Raw genomic sequence first — 23265 nt, 5'->3', positions numbered from 1 at the left:
AACAGGTTCCGCTAGCTTCTTTTGCACCTATTGTTTCTTTACTCAATACTTTGGGCACATGTCCCATGCCTCGCCTAGTTATCCCTACATTGTATTTATCTTTTGCGGTGCACACACGGTTGACACTTTGTTCTACCTTTAATCCAGTATGGTAAAGATTTTCCTGTCTTCGACATGATCAGCTTTCAAGCATGCACTGCCTAGACATCAATTTTAGAGAACATTTACACAAGTTCACTATATCCAACTTGCCCCGCACATTTACCACACATCCCAGCTGGCCCCTCCTTCATACAAAGTATTTGTTGCTCTATTAGGCTTGTCAGAGTTGCACCAAGCACTGACTGCATCACTCTAGAACTCACTTCTCTCCAAAAGCTTTCCTCCAGAACTCTGCTGCATCTGCTTTAGTGATCCTGAAGGTGTCTCCTTGGAACACGCCACTAGGAAGAATTCCCTTTAGCTCGGCCAGCATATGACTGAATATCAAGGACAACTTCGTCAGGTTACGCCTGCAAGAAAGATCAAACTGAGTGAGGGGAGGTAACCACATTCACATTGCACAGACATTGCAAAATGAGCCTCTTGGCACTGTTAATTTACTGAAGGACTGAGCTTGGACAACACAACTAGATGGAATGGGATGGGATAGAGTGCGGTCAGAGACAGAACATCTGTTACAAGCAGAGAAATAATAACTGAGCCAACAAGTACTGGCAATGCCAATAGATCTGGGTTATAAATGAAAGTGCCTCTTTACTCACTGATGGGTTTGGTCACTGAGAAAATAATCACACGTACTCTCATCCTTGCACTCCTACATCTAATCACTACTCACTTAGCAGGGCATCAGAGAGCACAGATACAAGACTGTCGCAAATCAGTGAGGCTCTGAACTCGGGCAAGAATCCACCCTCCACCTCCGCAAGAGAAGCAGCACAACATTAGCCCAGCACTGCCGAAGCACACCAGATACCAGCTGACATAAGCTAAGGGCAGGTGCAGCAGAGACAACGGAACTACCATTAATAGCTGTTGCTTGCTCCAGCCCATCGGCCCACTTATGAGCCATCTTTTGGGTTTGGACCCACACTGTGCCAAAACTGGCGTAGAAATTGCCCACAGCAACAAGGGTCATACTAAGCCTGGAAGAGACACCTGAACAGATCTAAAAATTAAAAATCTTCGATAAGTCTGCTTATGCCCCTGTCCAATCAACAAAGATGCAAGAATAGCGCCTGTTCAACAGACTGCAGCTTCATTTAGCAACAGCAGGTTGACCAGACCTTTGCCTAAACACAGTAGAGAGCACACTTAGACTGCTGAGCTCATAACCAAGCAATCATCATGAAGAATGCAGATGAGAAGCAGTCTAGTGGCTATTCGAGTCTACGCAAGACCCTGCTACAGACAATTCCACAAAGGAGCACTCACAGCTACTTGAATTAACCCCTTCCCCGCTCATGACGGAACCACTCCGTCATGAGCCACGGTTGCGCTGTGCTCATGACGGAGTGGTTCCGTCATGCTACTGCCGTTGGCGGCCGCTCCGCCCACGCGGCGCTAATTCCCCGCCTGTGCGGGCGATTAGCACAGTGGGCGGAGACGTGACGGAACCACTCCGTCATGAGCACAGCTCAACCATGGCTCGTGACGGAGCGGTCCCGTCACGAGCACCGCGCCACCGCGCTGCCCCCAAACCCCCCCCAGCGCCGCGGCGGAATTCCTGCCGCGGCGAAGGGGATTAAATGACAAGTCTGACCTGCGGATGCTGCTGCTACTAGAAATGAAACAACCTTGAAAAAAAACATAAGACTAAAAAACAGGCACGCTAACGGACCACATAGGCTGCATGAAAGAAAGAGCAGACTGGCACCACAAACATATCGGAAATCTACGGCAACAAATCTCCAGCACAGAAGACTCCAGCTACAGATACAATGAGAAACTTCTAAAAATAGAAAAGGTGGTGGAAGTCCTAAAAGTCAAAATCTAGATGCAGAAGCACAATCACAGAGCAACAACCTGCGGATTATAGGGATCCCTGAATCTACAAAAATGGGAAAGATGGAAGAATACATAGAACACATGCTTAAACAACTTTCCGAAAAACTGAATTTGTTACCATGTTCTCAATCAAAAGGGCCCACAGATCTGTGGGGCCACTCCCTTGGGCACTAGCCTTACCAATTATCTCCAGACAATTCAACTTCAAAGATCGTAACCTGCTCCTGAGGCCAGCCCATGAAAAGCAAGAGCTGCAGCATGGAGGCAACACAATTCCAATATACCTGGACTTCAGCTCTTCAGAAGCAGCACACTAAGTGTTTTGGTCAGTAAAGGAACCACTGCAAAGAACAGGATTTAATATGCTTTCCTCTACCACACCAAACTACGCATCATAATGAATGGTAAACTGCACATCTTTGCTAACGTCTAACTGGCCAACAAATTTGTCTGTAAGAGTGCAGAGAAATCCACATACCAGGAGAAAGAAGAAGCGCCTGAACCCTCAAGGCACCATAGCAACTTGAACTAACTGGATGTGGGCCAATTCACACCAAATGTATGATCATTGAACCAACGCAATTGTTTTTTCTCAAGGCTGTCCAGATCCCACATCACACACTGCCTGAGATTCCCCTTGATTAGGTAGATCTCTGTAGGAAAGTGACCCATTTGTAAGTCACCCCTACAGCATGCCTGACAGCCCTATGGCAGGGTGCTGAATATTACATGTGAAGGCATACCTGCATGAGCAGATATGCCCCTTTGTTGGTCCGTCCCATTACTGCCAGTACCAGTGACCAGGGAAACCTTTTTAAAACGTGCTGGACACTGGTTAAAACGAGTTCCCCAGCTACATGATGGCTTCACTGAAAATAGGATTCTGGTATCAAACATCTCATAATGGTAAACCCATACTGATGTCAGTGTTCGATTTACCAATACATGCACTGAGATGGCACCTTAGGGGTCCCCCCTGAAAACCTACCAGCCTCTGGTGTCCTTGGTGAGTGATTTCTGCCAGCCTGCCAGTTGAGACGCTATTCTGACCTCTTAGGGTGAGCGCCTTTTACTCTCAGGAGACCCAGAACAAAAGCCTGTCTGGGAATAGGGAGTAACACCCCATCCCACAGGATGACCTGCTGATTAGCCTCCTAGGGCAAGCTTCAAAGAGCTGCCACCCTTGGAATGCTAATCTAGCTCCCCTCACAGGAGAGGAAGCTGCCCCCCATTGTCCAGCACCCCCTTGGCAACTGGACAGGTGGACAAAATAGCTAGTCAGGCGTGCCACCTCCAGGCTAGTACCACCCCTAGGGTGGGCTACTGTGAGGTGTACACTATTTTTACAGTAGTAGCCATCTTTGTGATGCCATACTTAGGAATTCTGGGACCAGGTAACGACCACTTCCCACAGTAATGGGACATGTAGAGGGCGTAGTGACCCAAACGGTCAGTAGCCCATTGGCTACTACTCAACACTCCCCCAACGCCCCAACATTCAGTATTTAGGGGACTCCCTGGCACCAGAGAAGCAGATCCTGATGACCCAATAAGAGAGAGGAGACTAAAGAGCTGCAAAAGCAGAAAGGAGAGAAGAAGAAGCTGACCTGGTAACAACCGTCAGCCTGTATGCATCCCTCATTGAAAGCTGCATCATAGTCGACTCTTGCTGCAGCTGTTGACTCCAAAAACCTGGGAGGACTACCTGTTTTAAAAAAGACTGAAAATCTCCCCACGAACAGCGGACCTGTTCTGAAAAAAACTCCAGAAGAGAAGACGGAGGACACCAATGCACCCATTGCCTTCAGAACAAATTGAAGTGGCCCACCAATGTCAACAAGGTCCCCCAGCCCTCGAGTCCATTGTGGTTTCACCACTCCTGGACTCCCAGACGTCTTCTGCAGCCTCTACAGAAAGGTCCCTCTCAACCGAGACTGATACCAGTAAGGAAACCAGACGCTTAAAGACACCTCTTCATCCCTAACCACCGGGCCATGGAGAAGATAACCTGCACCCAGCCACGCCAATGCAGCTGGTGGTGCCTTGGACCTTTCCCACCACTCACCTTAACTACTGGAGAATGGACCCGCAAGTCACTGTACTATACACGTTTGCAGAACTTGCTCTTCCCTCCATAAGATACCATTGCAGAACTCAGAATTTACACTGTGTCCACTTTTTAAAGTGAGAAGAATTTAAATTTAAAAACGTACTTAACTAAACGATTTTTCTCCGATGCCTAAACATATTTAAAGATACGTACTACTTTTATAGGTTGTGTGTGTTATTTATTGCTCCTCACTGTGTTTATTTGTAAATGTCTTGCAATACTCTGTGTTAAGCCTAAGGCTGATCGACCACACTACTCCCCAAACAGAGCACTTTGCAACTGCATAGCAAACCCCTGTCCACTCATAAGGGAACCCTTAGACTCTTTAAACAGTGTATCAGATTTTTGATATACCACACAAAGATCAAGCTTCCTACGATCCCTAATAATGAACTTGATGACTCTAAATGCCCTAACATAACCCCACTGGAGGCACTCTGCCAAATTAGAATCCGGTATGAATGTGAAAACACCACACGACTAGATGGCGGGGGCTGCTCTCTTCGATTGGGACAGACACGTTTGAACAGGCTTTCACAACATATGTCTCTGCAGCAGCCAACTTCGATGGAGAACGACAAGCCTCTATGTTTAGCATCCCAGCATGAGTTCTGCACACAAAGTCAAATTTTATGAGAACTGGATTGTCTTTATCTTCTTTACTTAGGAGGAGGATGAATTAACTGTATTCTCTGACAAACTTGGACAGCTTTTTCATTGAACACACACACACACACACACACACACACACACACACACACACAAGGCAGGTGCGTCTATATCCGACACCAAAAAACACTAGAATACTGAAAATATTACACAGAACTTATTAGTGCTAGGATAAATCCCACCAATGCCAACCATGCTGCATATTTTGACTTTAAGCTATGCTGATTTGTAAAGCTCGTAGCTACCCTAATGGTTCCCAGCGCGGAGTGAGGCACAGCCTTTGATGGTGAATCAATGCTAGACCGCATGGCTAGTGGAGATATAGCCAAGTCTTAAGAATTTCCCTGAAACTGATCTCATTTGTTCCGTTTCTCAGGCCAGCCGGCTGGCATAGCATTCCAAAGTTTCGGGGCAAGTATGAAATGGATCTGCCGCCACATTTGTTCCTTTGAATTAGAGGCACCTTTACAAGTTGCGCCTTAGAAGGTCTTAGAGTCCTTGAAGGGGTATAGGGAAACAGAAGGTCCATGATGAAAGAAAGGCCCTTCCGATGTATTCCTCTATGGACCAGGCAGAGAGTACTGACGTTAATTCTCTTTTACTGGGCTCTAGTGCAATGTGGCTAATGTACTTGTTGCTGAAGCGTGTTTGGACAGTTTGAGAGTCAGCTTAGAAGCTACATTCTGGATCAGTTGCAGTCTCTTGATGATGTATTGAGGGGCACCCAGATACAAGTTCTCATAATCTGGACGAGCTAGGATAAGGCTTGCACTACTTTACTAGAGAGAGTGGGTAAGAGGTCAAGAATTTTTTGTAGGGTTCTGATCATACCAAAACAGGAAGCTATGAGTTTTCTTGCCTGGGCTTCCATATTTAAGGCACTGTCAAGCCACATTCCTAGGTTCTTTATGGGGGAGATGGGTGGTCCTAAATTCTCCAGCCATTCTATATTCATTTGAGGGTTTGGTTTGTTTCCTAGAAACATCACCTCAGTTTTATCTCCGTTTAGTTTAAGTGAATGGTTTGCCATCTACCACCCAACTTTCTCTAGGCATGGGCCCATATGTGGTCAGTTTAGGCCGGTCTATGGTGCGAGTGAGACAACAAGTTGTGTATCATCTGCAAGACACGATCGGTATTCCAAATCCCTTGAAAATGTCTGCTAATGGGCTTTGATAAGTGTTAAACATTGTTGGGCTCAACAAGTAGCACTGTGGGATCCCACATTTTAACGCAAAGACATCAGAGTAACAAGGGGGCTCCCATATTTGAAAGGACCTATCTCCCAGAAATTAAGAGCCAGTTCAAGGCAATGTTTTTGTTTTCTATCCCAGAGCCTCTAATTTTCTCAACCAGCAACGCATGATCGACCGTGTCGAAGGTAGCGATCAGGTCAGGACGTACGATTGTCGCAGAGTCTCCTTTGTCGAGCAGCAGTTTAAGATGCAAGTTCATTGCGGCGATCTGTAATGGGATTGGGCAACAAGTTTTCAGCTATTAGAGTGGTAAGCTAGTTGACGATGCGGAAGAGCTCCCTTTTATATTCCCAGCATGGCTGGAGGAGACTCATCAGCAATACCTAAGCACCCAAATTACAATAGAGAAACTAGTGAAGGTGATTATAAGTAGGGCTCCCGGTTTTATGTTATTTTTTTTTTTTGCCATTTCCGTCTGTATTTATCCATATTTATTTTTTGCTAATTTTATCTGTATTTATCCATATTTATTTTGGATTTCGTGGAAACATTAAGCTGAAATTAGTATATTTCCACATTTATTTAACCAATAAATATGCGCTTATGCTTGAATGTCTGCCAGGTTTCAGTGCTGTGAACACCCGCAGAAGATAAATCAGTGCATTATATGAAAATATGTGCATTTCAGTATCAACCTTGTGCATATCTACTGTTGTTAAAGCCTCTTTGCTAAAATTCCTTTTTTTAACCCCTTTATCTATCAATCCACCCATCTATTGGCCTGGCAGTCATGGCAAACATTCTTTAGAATTACTCAAAAGGCACCACAATTTCCGTTTTTATCCACATTTAAAAATAAATACATATGAAAAAATAAATGTTTACTGTCTGTATTTATATGTAAAAATCAGTAAAAACAGAAAACAGGCAAAGCACAAGGCCCAGATGGACTCACACTCCTATGTAAGGAATATGCCCAGTTGTTGACCTCACACTTGCTGGACATGTAGGGAGTCATCGTATGAGAGGGGCGAACTCCCATTCTCCCTCAAAAAGGCCTTCATAGTAACTCTGCTGTTGCCAAAACCCTTTCAGACAAATCAATAATAAAATCCTGGCCAAACTGCTTGCTATTTGGGGAGTACCATGCTCCCTCTTATAGTGCGACCTGACCAGTCCAGAATTATTCCGGGGGGGAGGGGGGTCTCCTTCCCACAACCTCTGCACTATTTAGCCTACTGCATCTATTAGACCCTGGATTAGAGTCATGGCCATCTTCCTAAATGCGACAAATGGTTTCGATTTGACTGAATGGAGTAACTTATTTCCTCTATTGCCCAGATTTGGGTTCTGCACTTCATTTATAAGTTGGGAGAGGTTTCTGTACCAGGATACCACAACTCGTATGAGACAATGGGATTGTATCAATTCCTCTGGCGATCACAAGGGGAACGCAACAGGGACATTAGCAGTAGCCTAGCCTCTTCACTACTACTATGGAACCACTCGCCAAATAACTCCAGCAACACCATGCTGAGAGAGTACTCCACTTTTTGCCCTGGCTCATTCTTGTGCCACCATTAACTGACAATGCCTTCCCGTATGTCAAAAATCCGGATATCAACATCCCCACTTTTTAATCCAAGAATTCCTCAGATTTTGCTCCTTGTCCAACATATCCACAAACTGGACCAAGTCGGAAATGTAGGTCTAAACTAAACTACCCACTCCACTGGTGCGACTCCACAGTTAAATATTTGGGCATTTGTGTTAATAGTGACATTGAGATTGTCCTGAAAGAAAACTATGGCACAGCAATGACTCACAGATGCCCAAGCACACAGCTTGATCAAATTGCCATTCTCAGTGGTGTGCAGGATGGGGTTAAACAAAATGCTTCTATACTTATTTACCAACATTCCTATTATGTTAAATAAAATAAAAATTGCAGGGCCCAAAAACAAACATGACTCATCTGTTATGGAGGATAAACAGCCTAGATTGAAATGGGAAGCCCCGACATTGCCATTGAAACCTAGGGGCCTGAGGCCCCTGACATCGTATTATACTATCCATGCGAACAGGCACAGTTTGTTCACTTCTGGCAGATCCCATTGCGCTAACACACCCAATGTGATGATAGACTAAGACTCCATACACCCCAACCCATTGAACTCCGCTATCTGCTCACGTCCAAGACACCCACAGGGGGAGGGTGGCACTGTAAGATGTACACAGTGGACATAGGGGGGCCAAGCTTGAGATTCGAGATGCTCAAAAGAATACCCCTGGCACTCAATATTCCCTTCCGTTGCAATGAGACCTCACGGCACAGAGGCAGCTGCACGAATTGCACACAACTACACTAGGCAATGTCTACCTTAACACCTTTCTATCTCTAGACACTGTAAAGACCTTTAGAAACACACAGTGCTAGAATTTGTGCTATATTTCAGGCCCACGTGGCATGTACATCCACCTACGGACAATTTCCAGCACCACTACGGACATTCGTTCATTAGAAAAACTGCTAACTACTCCTACGCAGAATAGAATAGTCTCCATCTTGTACAAAGAGGTACAGAATGATGCGCTGACATGTACTGCCACTGTATGACACAGATGAACAACTGCCATTATACCACCCTTAAGAGAGCCAGAAGTGGAGTTTTGCTGTAAACTAGCAGGGGCAATCTCACCCACATAACACTTTAAAAGGCTCCACAAAATCTATTACACTCCAACCTCCCTGCATCGAAGGGGTCTGCGGGCCGACAGCCGCTACTCCAGGTGCGGTATGGCCAAAGATGGGGAATGGATGTGGCCTAACGGCCAATGCAGTCGACCTCGAAGATGGGTAACCGGGATCGAGTCTCAGCAGGTAGGCTCAACATCCTGTGATTCTGGGCAAATCACTTAATCTCCCCGTGCCCAACAACATGAATGTGTGTCCATCTATAACGCTACTGGTGCTCATGTAAAGTGGTCCGATAACTTTGGGTCGAGTTTGTGCTATATAAAACAACCCCCCAAAATAGATGACTGTACACTTGGCATGGTACTGTCCGATGGTTTACAACTACTGGACAGTAACACTAAAACAGATATAATTGGCCAGACAGTACCGTAATCTGTGATCAGGATCGAACTTTGTACCTCAGGCTTAAAGCCTGAAATGCGTAGCCAAGAGTGCCAACGCAAAAGGACACTGGCATTTACAGCTCCAGAGGCGGTATCTGCCACACCTAGAGTGCAACGAATGGTGGTATTGGTTATTAGTTTACCCTCCTGTATGAGGTCGCTGGCCAAGAGTTTAGACTCTTTATCGGGTGGGGCTGTGTCACCTGATGTCTGAGAGTTAGCTCTCTTCCTGGCATTGGATACCACCATGGAGTCTAATGGAACAGGGCCCTTAATTTAATGACTCGAGCACAAACAGGATCTTTGAATACATCAGGAGCATGCTTAATAACTCCTTTGAGCATGGGTAAAGTAGATGTTGACCTTTGTGTGGTGTCTAAAGTGTCCAACAAGAAATTCTCCTCGACGGGGTCTGTGTGTAGGTCGACCCCGTGGTACTATACAGCTCGGTGTACGAGCCGATTAAATAAAGCCCATGGTGTCCTCTTGTGGGGAAGGCCTAGAGGGGTAGATGTCGTCTTGCAGGAGATTAGGGACATCAGGTGTATTTTATTCATCCCAAGGGTCAGGGGAACCAGGTGGGCTGGGAACCCCTAGTGGCACATCGTCTGCCCCCCCCGTGTCAGAGGTGTCATCGTCTACTGGTGTAGATGGTGTAGGAGAATGAGGTGGTGGGGAGGGAGAGGAGGTGGTGGGGGAGGGAGAGGAGGTGGTGGGGGAGGGTGAGGAGGTGGTGGGGGAGGGGGAGGAGGTGGTGGGGGAGGGGGAGGAGGTGGTGGAGGAGGAGGTGGTGGAGGAGGGGGAGGAGGGGGTGGGGGAGGAGGTGGTGGAGGAGGGGGAGGAGGGGGTGGGGGAGGAGGTGGTGAAGGGACTCTAAGAGGGGATGTAGCAATGTCCCTCTTTTTAGGTGGTGGAGCAGGTGTAGGCTTGTCCAGTGGTCTTTTCCTGGAGCTTAGTGTAAATTGACCAGTTTTAGGGTCTTTAACCAGAGTTTTTGTGCAGGGTTTGGTCGAAAAAGCTCTTCTGATGAAGGCCGGTTTTTCAGCGCAAAGTGTTTCGGTTCCGAGGGCTTTTTCTGCACTGGCTCCGGAGTGTCCTTGGGTTTGGACCTGTGTTATTTTGCAGTCTCTGTATGTTTTTGGGGTCCCGATGATTTTTTTCAGCTCCAAAGAGTGTGAGTCCGAACACTTGGGGAGTGGCTTCTTGGTCGGCTCCGAGTGTTTTTTCGGTGCCAGCGAGTCGGTGCTTGTTGTTTTCAGTGTCGAGGGCTTTGAGGTGGAAGCAGCGGTCGACACGGAGGAGGAGGGCGGTTACTTTTTGGGTGCCGAAGATTGAGTTTCGGCACCGGACGCAGGCTGACTCGAGCCTGAGTCGCTTGAAGGATTGGTAGGCTTCTAGGCCGGGCCCGAGGGCGGGGCATGGGAAGCGGTGTGTCGGTGTGCACCTGGGCCCGAAGGCGAAGGTGTGACCGAAGCCTTTTTTGTATGGAAGGGGTCGGGGTCGACGTCTTTACTTACGACCCTCTGCGCCGGAGTTATTTCTGCGCCGGAGTTATTTCTTCGACGTCGGAGTCATCGGCTTCGGAAGCGCTGACAAGGCCTTCTTCAATCCGCTCCGGCGCATCAACGCCCTCTTGGAAGATGTCGTCGGGAATTGCTGTCGACGAGCGAGCCATGGTCCTCCGAGCTCGCCGATCCCGAATGGTCTTCTAGGAGCGGAAAGAGGCACAAGCTGGACAGTCTCTGGCCTCGTGCTCCGGTGACAAGCAGAGGTTACACACCTCATGCAGATCGGTGTGGGGAAACTTCGACCCACATCGAGGACACTTTTTGAATGGCGTCCTTACCATGAGCCAGATGCTAAGGCCCTGGTAGGCCCGAAGGCCTTCGTCGACGACCGGAATCAAAGACTTTGACTTGGAGAGATGCGCGATGAGTAGTGTTCGCGATCGAGACAATATCGTAGAAAGGGTGAAGGATTGCGCGTCGAAATGGAATCGGTAATGGTTCCGAAGTGGAGCGCGAGAAACACATCCAAGCACGATGGTGGAAAAAAACAATCTGAGGATGAAGCCGATGCCCATGCGCACTATGATCCAAAGGAGGAGTCACCTACCTTGTGACTTCCAAAGACTTTCCAGGACAAAAACAAGTGCAAACATCCGGGCCCAACACCAGATGGCGATCTATGCGAAGTGTGTGATCTGCAGCTCATATGCCTCGAACATAAAGTTAACCAATGGTAAGCTTCGGGCGGTCTGTAACCCTACCCTAAAGTCTTGGTAAGCCCACATCAGAGCTTCATACCCAGAGAGCCAGCACTGCCTGGTAGGTGAGACATACAAATGCTGGATGAGTGTTCATAGCTACAGCAGAGGACATCTTATGATTTGTGGTGAACAGAAGGCTGAAATTAAGACAGGTGTGTGGAACCCACTGAGTAGAACATGAAAACATACTGCAAAAATTATCTTTTCAAAAACGTAAGATTTAAAACTGTTTACCAAAATCTGGACCTTAATTAAGTACCTTTCAACAAAAAGATAAACACCCACCTAATCTTACTATTAACAGAGTTGAGTTTCACTGTTTTTACAAATTATGTACACATATCCATTTTCTTGATGACTATGTATTTATTTGAAAGCCGCTACTTTGATGGACGCTTTAGAAAACTGAATTTTTATCATTATGTTTTTACATGGAACTGTTATGTCAATAGGCGTACAGGATATGGACTGAACAAAAATACAACTCTGGCTGAGTAGCCAGCAGTGCACAGCAGGCATGGAAATGAGTTTAGAGAACCTTATCTGTTGTCAATATTCAAGTATGCAAAACCACAAAAACAAGCAATGAGCAGCCGTTGGCTAGGCAAACTAGACCACACAGTAGTGCATATCATACAACTATCTACGATAATAAAACAACCAATGGCGAAGCCGTAGGGTCTTTCTAGGTAATCTATTGCCAATGGTTTTAGACATGCTCATGGCTAAAGAATTAAAAATTAAAAAAATAGAGCGTGTGTGCGGGTGCGTGTGTTCGAGTGTGTGTGTGTGCGCGTGTGTGTGTGTGCGCGTGTGTGTGTGTGTGTGTGCGTGTGCGTGTGTGCGTGTGCGTGTGCGTGTGTGTGCGTGTGTGTGTGCGCGCGTGTGTGCGGGTGCGTGTGTGTGTTCAACCTGGGTGAGGGAAGCAATGTGGGGATGCAGAATCAACGCAGAGGCAATACAACGGGTGCAGGTAGGGAGAGGAGAAGCAACAGACGAGAGCAAGAAAGCATAGGTGGGGAGAAGCACACGCGTGAGCAGGCATGGGGGAACACAGGGATGGGGAGGGTAGGGGAGCACAGGTGTGGAGAGCAACACAGAGGGTGGAGTTGGGTAGGAGATGCAACTGGCAAAAGAGCAGCATGGAGTGAGTGAGAAGCGCACGGTCAAGAAAACGATGAAGTGGGTATAGGCAAAAACAACATGAAGGGGGCAGACAGAAGCACATGATCGAGATTAACACAGTGCACGGGGAGAGTACACAAAGGATACAAATGGAAAAAATATGCACTCCCGTGGAGTGCTTAACCAAAAAGAAATAACCTGCACTTAAAAAGCAAGCAGTGGCAGAACAGAAACCAGCCAATCAACAGACACAGTGAAGAAACAGTGCTCCATTGGAGGGGCAAACACAAGACTGACAGCTGGGACACGAATAAGAAGCAACCAAATGAGTGGCTGGAAAGCTTGTTGGGTTAAGCTCCAAGCCTCTGTGTGTTCTTGGCAAGCCCACAATGTGCGTCACAATAGACTGCCAAGTGCAGTCTAGTAGGCTCAACCTAAAAACAACTACGTGCCCCAGGGCAACCTACACACGAGGAATGTGTATGCATGTTATATGCAAGGCACGCAGCTGGTGGTGGTGGTGTGACAAGGGTCAGGTACTTCCCAAGACATGCTGATGAGACCCATCAAGGACATCTTAAGACCATGTGTTCATCCACATGGCACTTACTAGTTCTCTGGTGGAGTTCTGCTTTTAGCCCTGCGCCACGAGAAATTACAGTCCAATCTTCTTCGCCAGCTGTTGATCTAAGGCGCGTCACAGGTTAATTGTGATCTGTGAATCGCACTGAAGGCTCCGGTCAACTGCGAAATGGAAAGTGAGCTGGCCAGAAGTCACAGATTGTGACTCTAAGCCACAGAGGTTGCGAGTTAATCACGATCTGTGAGCTGCACAGAATTCGCAGGTCAGTTCAGTGAGACCTGTATAAAAGCTGCAGGTCACTAGTGATGGTGATCAGCAGCAAAGGCGTCTGCAAGTTATTTATTATCTGTAGTGAGCTATGGATTAAATGTGATCATAATATGCCTTAAAAGTCATCTTAGGCTAATTGTTAGCTCTACAGAAGTCGCTGATTAATTATGTCCTTGAGCTCTGAATGTAAATTGTGAGTCGGGAAACTTTGCGATTAAAGATATCGCCCAGCTGTAGAGGTCCTAGCGCAATTAGGATGTTAATGAGATCTAACGATGAATGAGGTCAGAGAGCTCTTTATAGGTAAATTAGGAGGTGTATGATATAAGTGTAAATTACAAGTTAATCATATTGGTGAGCTCTAAAGAGACAGCAAGTATGACGTTAATGGGCTCTAAATATTATTTATGAAGTCAGTGACATTGATTAAGGGAGAGACAGGTTAATCATATCGGTGAGCTCCACGGCACTCCGTGAGCTCCACAGCAGCCGCAGGTTAATTAACAGCTCATACTCCTCTTGAAAACCCAGAACTTACTTCAGGACTGCAACAACCAGAGCATACAGATCCCAAACACCTACAACATGAGGACTGAACTACCTTCCCACGTTGTGCGTGTACACAACGAACCGAAATTCAGAAAAACTGCACATGTTGTGCACTCCTCGAGTTCTGGTTGTCAGGCACCACAACTTGCTCCCGTACACCCATAACATGAGAACTGAATGCCTTGCCCAGCAACAACAGACCCACATACAGCATAACCTGTACATGCTTCAGCCAGACAATTCGAACTCAAAGACAGCACAACAACTTACTCATGCAGTTAAACTCCCAGAACTTGCGGACTTAAGAACAACTTCCAAATGTTGTGCCCAACACACAAACTGCAAACAGCAGAGCAACCTGCACATGTTGGACCTCGACACCCAGAACTCAAGATAGCTGAACAAATTCCATATGCTGCACACGGACAACCAGGACTCGAAGACAGCACAACAACCGGTGCATACTGTACCCAGCCACCCAGAACCCGAGGACTGAGTAAATAACTTCACAAGCTGTTCCTTGACACCCAGAACAAGCTATGGATCTTCCAACCAGACACCAAGAACAAATAATACAGGTCGATAAACTGCACATAATGCACCTCGACACAAAAGTCCAGACAGCAGAACAACCCACACATGCTACGCCCAGACACAGAAAGCCCATACACAACAACAACTCATACATGGTGTCACTGGATAATCAGCACAGTAGCCACAGACAACAGAAAAATGCATCTGCTACATCCAGACACAGACAGCAGACCAACCAACACATGCTAAGAAGGGGTACCAAGCTCACTCACACCAGAACAACCTGTATATGTGCCTGAATACCCAGAACCCACGTACAGCAAGCACGCAGAACACCCACACCAGAAACTGACAGTCCACAAAGCACTGATTACCTATACAATCTGTACCCAGAACTCAAGACCCGGAGAACAACCTGCATAGGTTGCGTCCTAAATACCCCGAACTGAAACACCAATACAATCTATACGTCCTGCACAGGGGCACCCAGAACTCAAAGTACTCAACATACAGGCCCAAGCACTGAAGACCAGTGCGTGCTTTGCTCGGACACATAGGGCTCGGACAGTAGAAAAGACTGCACACGCAGCGCCCTTGATTAGTACCTTCAATCTTCTAACCACTATGCTGCCCACCTCCTGCCACTCGTGAAGCACAGCTTCCGCGTGCAGCGGAAGGCAACAGGGCGTTGCTCACGTCTGCCTGATTAAGGGTTGAGAGTTCACCGCATAGAGATGAGACCGAAATAGACACCACCGGAACCGCTCTCGACACCCTTAATTCACAGGAAAGGTAATGCAAGTCAGCTGGACTCATGGCCAGCAGCGCCTCTAATGTGTTCGAGAGCACATCAGTGCTCGTGAAGCACGCTCATCTCTGGAAACCTCTGCTCACAAGCGCACTGCGTGTCAATGACCGTCGAGCAATGAGTCAGTATGACTATCCAGGAAGCATGGATGCTGTAGGTAAGAATACTATTTGTTGGAACAATGCCGCACAATACTCAAGTAGGACTTTACACATGGGGCGGTGGGCCCTCACTCCTCGAGACAAACTAATTCGCCAGTAACAGCATGACACTTGCAACCCCTGAAAAGATCCGAAGAAAGCACAAATCCGGTCTACCCAAAATCAGCCACAACAGACAATCCAATCCCTGCGTTGACAGATTAAGCTGACCTTATGCCCAAATGCCTCATATTAATGGAAATCAAGCAGCCAGTGTTCGTTGCAGAGCCTCTGCTGCTAATGTGGATCTCTTCACCCCTGAACTCATTGCACTAGAAACAGTTTCCTTGCGCAACTCGCCAACTGGAACATGCTCGTCACGGAAATACTTGGATTTAGGTCACTCAAGCCCCTTAAAGTTTCAAGAAGATTCTTTCAAGCAAGCTCTTAAAGGTGGTGTACATAGAGTGTAGTATTACAGCGTGGTGCTCGCCTTCCACATAATGGAGTGCACTGTACCGTGGTGGAGCACAAGATCCACCCTTTCCGAAGTTACATTCTCACATATATTCATTCTCCATCACTCAAGTTTCTTCTGGTTGCCACCGGAGTGATAGGTTTCGTAATACAGTGTCCAGTGTAAGACAACAGTAAGCGTACCAGTCCACCTGTATCTTGCTGCTACCACAGCACGCTCCTGCCACCTCGCCGCCAATGCCTGGAATGCCCCCCCCCCCCTTCATCTCTGCACCGCACCCTCGCTGACCTTCGTTATTGTGCATTTAAAAAAAATATATATAAATATATATATATATATTATATGTGATCAAGGCTCAGGGAGAGCCGAAACGTTATGGCGACACTTTTGCAGTTAAGCTATTAAATCTTTGCACGAAGAAGTTGGTCCGTGTTTGTGTTTTCTGACCAGAGGCTACGAGGAGGCAGCCCTGCCAGGGGTACAATTCAACTGATATATATATATATATGTTGCATGCCTGAGACCAACTTAAGTAACGCATGCTTATGACACCGGTTATAGAGACAAGGTGTTGTTTTCACCTCTTAAAAACCCTGCCTGGCAAGAGGTCATATCCACGGCTTGGAGACTTACACTACCAATATATGTGAACCTGCTTGCAAAACGATCTCTGCTAACAACCAGTTGTGTTTTCACAGAAGGCTTAATCCCATATGTTGGTGCGGAGTTCTAAACCTTCATTAGTCCTAGTAACTAGTACTGCAGGATGCAATCCCTGTATAAACACAGACTAACATTTCCTAATTAAAGTAGAGTTGCGACATCTCTACACCTGAACTACAAACATGACATACTAGAGCCTCATAGTCCGCTGTAGAGGGCTATACCGGTTGTTAAACCCCCTGAGCCGGAGTTCTAAGCCACAGGCACTAGAGAGAGCCTTTTTACAACCAGTATAGCCCGAGGCAGAAGGGCTATAAGGCTAATAGAACATTCCACCCACTGAGGATATAAGATGCGAAATTAAAAAGGGAAGAAACTGAAAGACAAACATTGGAGTGTAGCGGGCTATACCGGCTATTAAAGGCCCGCAGCAGCGTTAAAGGCCTGAGCCGAAGGCGAGGGAACTTAACAAAGCAGCTGGACTTTAATTGCCTATATAACCCTGCTACGAAGGGCTATAAGGCTATTAGAACATTCTGCCACTAGAGGGCAGAATGTTCTAACAAATAAAGCCTTCAGGGAGCGTGAGGGGATTGAAATCCCCTCGGGCTCCCTGAAGCCTTTGTTCACAGCCAGAACTGTGAACAAAATAACATTGGAATGTTGGAGCTCCGGGCTTATACCAGCCATTATAAGCCCGGAGCACTCCATTGTTTCCAATGAAGCTACCAACATTCCAATGTTCTAATAGTCATTAGAAGCCCAGAGCTACGGCATGGTCTTCAATGGAGCTCTCAACATTCCAAAGTTCTAATAAAACACCCTAATAATGCCAGCTGCCGAAAGCCAGCAGCTAAGGTGAAAGGCAGATCGCTACACCTACAGTTTAAACCAGGAAAACAAGAGCTGGGATTTAGTTCTTCCGACTCGTTTCTCTACCTGAACAGTGATCAGCAGACATAAGATATTTATGATTAAGTATGTTTTTCTCAGCATAGGCCATTACAGGGAAGCTAGCATCTGTTGACTTCTACACACTATGAATGACAGCATTTTAAAAGCGGATTTGGATTAAACTGATTGTAGCATTTTTACAACATATCACTAACTGCTTTTTTGGCATTTGCAATTTCGCACAACACATTCTATGTTTATTCCTCATGTCTACCACCATACTCCCTCTTTCACATGAAAGAGCGAGACATTAAGGAATTAAGGTTTTTTGGAAAGGATCATGGTGTTAATATGCATTATGCAGCAAGTTAAAAGGGTATTGCAAGTCCCTCGGAGTTACTCGAAGGTACTAAAAAGAAGTTGCCCTTTGGCCTTATTGTTCTAAATGGTATCATTACTCTTACAATATCCTTATAATGTGCGGCAATGGGTTCTCGTATCACCTACATAAATGCATCTTCAATATTCCAGCCCTGTGCGGTGTAGATGGTGCTTTGAACATTGAAGACAATCGGGAGGAGCTTTTTGATACATCAGTGCCTAGCTGAAAAATGTCAGCTACAAGCATTGTTTTAATTAATTCCTTCTGCCCCCAAACTTGAAAAATCGACAAAGAAAATATTGTCTGTAAAAATAGAATTGCGGTCTTGTTTTCTCCGTGCAATTCGGTTATCTTTCCTTGAAATACTCCAGATTCATACTCCATTTTCTAACATTACTATTGCAGGTTTATTTTTGTTGTTCATTCCCTCGCCCCCACTGGCACATTCTGCGTCTGAATCTTCCATTTTGAGGAAACTCGACAAGTGAAAAGATAATTAAAAAAAATAAAACAAAAGTATTTCACGTTTGAATACTGGATATTATTGTTTCAACTGGGGCCATTTTACCTAGTCCGAGGTGCCGACGAGTGTTTCTTTACTCTTGATCTTTTGCCCAAGGTCCTGTGTACTACATTATCTCGGCATACAACATGGCCAGGTCATAAAGTTAGCATGGTGCTAATAAAACAAAGTTGGGAATTTAGGGTGAGGCAGGCGTGACCTCTGTAATTATGTTCAACTGGGGTCAAGCCAAGCGCTGGCACGATTCACGTTCATTACAACTTCGAGAGCCGGCATTTTTAGGACAGAGCACGACGAAGGGGTTAAGAAACTAAGCAGGAAGTGGCCATGGCTAAAGAAAATGCGTCACAGCAGCCATGGAGCTGGAGCACTTCCCGTGTACACTTCCTCTTGCAGGGGACGTAGCAGATCTGTCAGTTAATGAGAAGCAGCCTTCGCTGCCTGGGCGCCTTCCACTTCTGAGAAGGGGCGTCAGAACAAGTGATGCTCTGTGCTCGGGCCTGGGCGGGCTGCAACGGTCTGAGGCCAAGGAACTAGGCCAAGGTCACGGCTGTGGTTCATGCTGGGCTTTCAGGAGGGGTTGCGACCCTACCCCAATCCAAACAGTATACACCTACAGTCCCCACATACCTGTTCATGCAGAACTAAGATGTAACAATCACACTCCAGTTAAGGAGAACCGTCTACATCTCCAGTTAAAATCTTACTCAAGCCGAAGCACCTATACATGTGCTCATCACACCTCAGTCCTAGCAGAACTACCTGCAGATGCAGCCCTCGCATGTCGATTCACAGAGAACTGCCCAAATCTGCAACAATCTCACGTCGGATCAAGAGTAAATAACCAGAGCTGTAGCTTTTGCATCTGGTTCATGTAGAGATGTCCAGAGTGAACTCATTGTACCCGAATCCAAACAGAACCGCTTACACCATCAACCATCGCATCCTGGGCCACGCAGAAAAATCCAGAGAGGAGGACCGCTCACCAAGTCCACACAGATTCCCCTTTACCTGCAGCACTCACAAACCAGCTTAAGCAGAACTGCACAGAGTGGTACCCAGAGCATAGTACTCTATTCGAGACAAAGCCACCATCTGCAGCACAGCACCCTGCTACAAGCAGAATCACCTACAGCATCAGTGTTAACGCGCTGGATTAAGTAAAACTACTAAGAGCCATGCTGCAGCCATCTCTCCCAGATCGAGGAAGAACCTGAGTTCTGCAGCAATCAGACTCCATTCCCATCAAACCATTCGGGTGCCTTCGCCTGCCAGTCTAACCCAACCTGCGTAAACTACTGCCTTAACCCCACAGTCATAGCAAAAACGGCAAGCTTGACAACCATCCCTCCCCAGTCTAAGCTGAGCCACCCAGAACCAAGGTCATCACATCCCTGTGCACCCCCCCCCCCTCCCAAAGGCTGAGACCACCACGTTGCAATCTATGAATAGCGCAAGGTGTAGCTAACAAACCAACACATTCTACATACTGCCCCATGCAAACACCCAACATGACCACTGCACCGCTTATTCCAGCTGATATGTGCCCTCCCCCCACAACAAAAACAAACAAAAAAAGAAGAAGAACCAGTCTACCAGACTGAAAGCTCTCTCAGCATAAAGCAAAGCTAATATTGTAGGGACTTTTTTCCTCACTTTCTTGATGAGGTGGACTATCCTCGAATTTTATTATGCGTTTGCCTCCCTTGAATAAAGCCTGGTTAATCATGATGGATGAGTGTGGGAAGTATGGTCTCCAACACTGTATACAATTTGACATCCACTTTAAACAGCGCTAGGTCTCTGTAAGACGTGAATAGTGTGGAGTCTTTTCCAGGTTTTGGAGTTAACGAAATGTGGGTTCACTCATAGGGGGTGTCACTGTTCCACCTTATACTAAACAGCTGAAAATGTTAGTCAACGGAGCACCAACGTTGCTGTAAGTGTTTTAATAAAAAAGCCTGTGAACTGATCCAGCCAGAGAGCATTTCGCAGTGCCAATGCCTGAACAGAATTCCCAACTTCTACATTAGCCATTAGAGCGTTTAGGGACTTTCTGGTCACCAGTAAGATTTGGAAAGTTGGCAGATGTTAAGAATTCAATTTACTTTTCTTCTATGTGGGAGCCTTGTGTGTTGAGCTGTATAGCACTCTAAAATAACTTCTAGTTGTCCTATTCCTTTTATAGCATTTGCCCCGAGTGGAGATTAATATCCCCAATGTAACTGCAGTAAAGCTTGTGTCAGACCGGTCTGGCTACACGTACCCACTTTATTACCTTGATCATACGAGGTCCTTTATTTTCAGTAGGAGGGCAGCAATTTCTGCTTCGTTATTAGTTAATGTTTGCCTCTCAGAGACATTATTTTGCGTTTTAATGCCCTGGTGAGGTGGTCAGTGATTTTTTTTCTGGAAGCACCAGTTCAGCCTCAAAAGTGTGCATTCTTACCTACTTAATTTCTATGCACTTGCTCTTTATAACAGCTGTAGAGTAATCCTATGTGCTTCTTCTGTGAACTGCTCCGGAAGTACTATACAATTTGTTCTCAGAGCTGCACCTTCCATATTGGACCTCAAATACATAGGGCCTCACACAGTTGTAAAGGACTTTTGAAAACTAGAAAGCAGGGCAGTTATTTGAAAACAGGTGAGTATTCCAATCTCCAGTTGTTTTTTTCCTCCACATACATTTTTTGTCATCTAGTTTTCTACTAGCCGTATCTCATCGGACTGCCTAACGACCGTACATTTTATAATAAAGATCAGCAATCTAATGCACAATTTCCACTACTGCTAATCCTCTTACCCCAGCTCAGTTACTATTGCTTGCCCTTTGGGCCACCGTTGTCTGGACAAATCTCAGAAAAAGAACCTCCCATTGACCAAATTATCCCCTTCAGACTGTGTTCTCCAATAGGACTGTGCCCGTTACATCCTTCCCTGCAAGCCTGGTGTGCGTTCTAAACATCCTCTCTCCTGCTTTATAAGCTGGTCAAATACTCCAAAACTAAGCAAGAAATGTTCTGATTCAGTGGAACTCTGAATGCGGTCCTATTTGCTCGGGCATGAAAGTGAGCAGCACTGGCCACTAGGTCTTTCACAGAAAAAAGCGGAGGCGTGCACCCAGATGACAAGCGGTAGGCATTTGAAAGTACTTCCCTAATCCTAGTGTGAGGTTTGCGCTAAATAAAAGCGTTAAGCAAGACAGGCTATTTCAACCATGTGTATGGTGAGCAGAGACCCGGCACTGCTTCTTCTCTCAGTTTACCCTTCATAGTCCTTCTCCAACACTTTGGTCAAGTGATGCCAATTTCCAATGGTCGCACTATTTCAAGGGAACTGAACAGGGGCCAAAGCACAAACCCTGCAGCTCCAATGGTCACTTCCATGCCACACTGTTCATTAACCAGCCTATTTCAAATGGGCAAACAAAAAACATGCCTTGTTATCACAATGCCTCCTGACAATCAAAAGCAAGTTTAACAAAGGCAAACTAAGGGAAAATTAAGTTTACCTTAAAAAAAAAATGCCCACATTTCAGTTGGATAACTTCATACCAGGGTCTTCAACTTATTTAGTTTGAAGCCCGGGTGAGACATTAACCTCAAATGAGTCAAAACTGATTCTCACTTCCTACGCACACTTATTCATTTAAAGCTACAAGACAGATGTTAAACATGCCATTGTTTGACTGCATGATCTCTTTATCCACAGCCTTTGTGACCTACTTTTGTGGTGTCTCCAATCTTTTGGGGGGAAAAATGGCAGTGTGTTACTTTAAAACGAGCAAAAGTGGAAATCATAATTCTCTGTCCTAAGCTGTTTAAGACCGTGCCCACCAAAATCAGAACATGCATTTGCAATGCAATAGGTCTCGCATTTACACAAGTTTTAGCTATTGGCATTGTAAACGACAATGCCTTTTATTTATGTTTTAAAAAAGAAAACAAAAATAAAAGGCATTGTCATTTACAATGTCAATAGCTCAAACTCGCGTAAATGCGAGACCTATTGCAACGCAAATGTTTGTTAATTTATGTATTTGGACGAGAGTCTTTCACTGCTGAAATTATTTGTTTTATAAAAACTAAACGTTTAATGCCCCCTGTTGCAGTAGGAACTGCAGGGAGTAAATCGTGCTCACGGCTGAGGGCACTGTTCACCTTTTGTCCTTGGCATTGCCATTGCCACCCCTGAGGAGAGGGCTCACAGAGGCAGTGACGTCAGTGCACCCTTATGAAAAACACCTCCCTATTCTCACTGTCTGCGCCCATAGAACAGAAACTTTTCTAGGAATTGTACCATGTCCTTTTCTGTGCAGCTCAAGCACGGACTAATGCCTACACCTGATTCCACAGTTAAAACGCCCTCACAAAAATTAATATAGGGAGACAGAATTTAAACCTTAAATAGGCCCAAGAAGGAAACTGGGATTTGCCTCCATCACACAAATGATACCTGGTGAAACTTATTTGGATACAACTTAGGTTGAAGAAATGTAGCAGATTGTCTCCTTGCTGTAGGCAATGTCCTTGGGCAATGGAATGTTACTTATTTGTTGAGGAGTTTTGTAAAGTGCTTTAAGTTGCTATTATATTACTTTAGTGTGCCGAGGATGGTAGGTGTATAGAGGAAAATGGTGGGACTTCAAAGTCTGAATAGACTGTTGATAATGATGCCTGATGTTATTAAGCACAGGTTGGAGTGGATGAAATCTATTGGGAACGATGTTTCCAAGTTTTTTCAAGTTTTAGCTAAACTGTTCACCTACTTTCTGACAAAAGAACAACGGTTCCTGACTCTAAGGTACATACAGCGTCCGTTCTGAGCATAGCGCATCATATAAGAATACAGTTTTCATTGATTGACCTCCTTACAGTGCTATTGGTGGCTCATAGCCGCTTCAGAGAGCTAGTGACAGGAC

At 45.9% G+C, this 23265-nt stretch overlaps 1 protein-coding gene across 1 annotated transcript in view; it reads right to left on the bottom strand.

The window, feature by feature from the left end:
* The window catches only part of CBL (Cbl proto-oncogene), a 295087-nt gene that overhangs the window by 169922 nt on the left and 101900 nt on the right, over positions 1 to 23265 (bottom strand). The window contains exon 3 of the mRNA XM_085645920.1: positions 366 to 512. Coding sequence (XP_085502046.1) covers positions 366 to 512 — 147 coding nt within the window. The remainder of the gene's footprint in view (positions 1 to 365; positions 513 to 23265) is intronic.

Source organism: Triturus cristatus, chromosome 3_1 (genome assembly GCF_964204655.1).
Source record: "Triturus cristatus chromosome 3_1, aTriCri1.1, whole genome shotgun sequence".
NCBI classification, from domain to species: Eukaryota; Metazoa; Chordata; class Amphibia; order Caudata; family Salamandridae; genus Triturus; species Triturus cristatus.
Note: the sequence above shows the minus strand (reverse complement) of the source record. Positions and strands in the feature narration are given on the sequence as shown.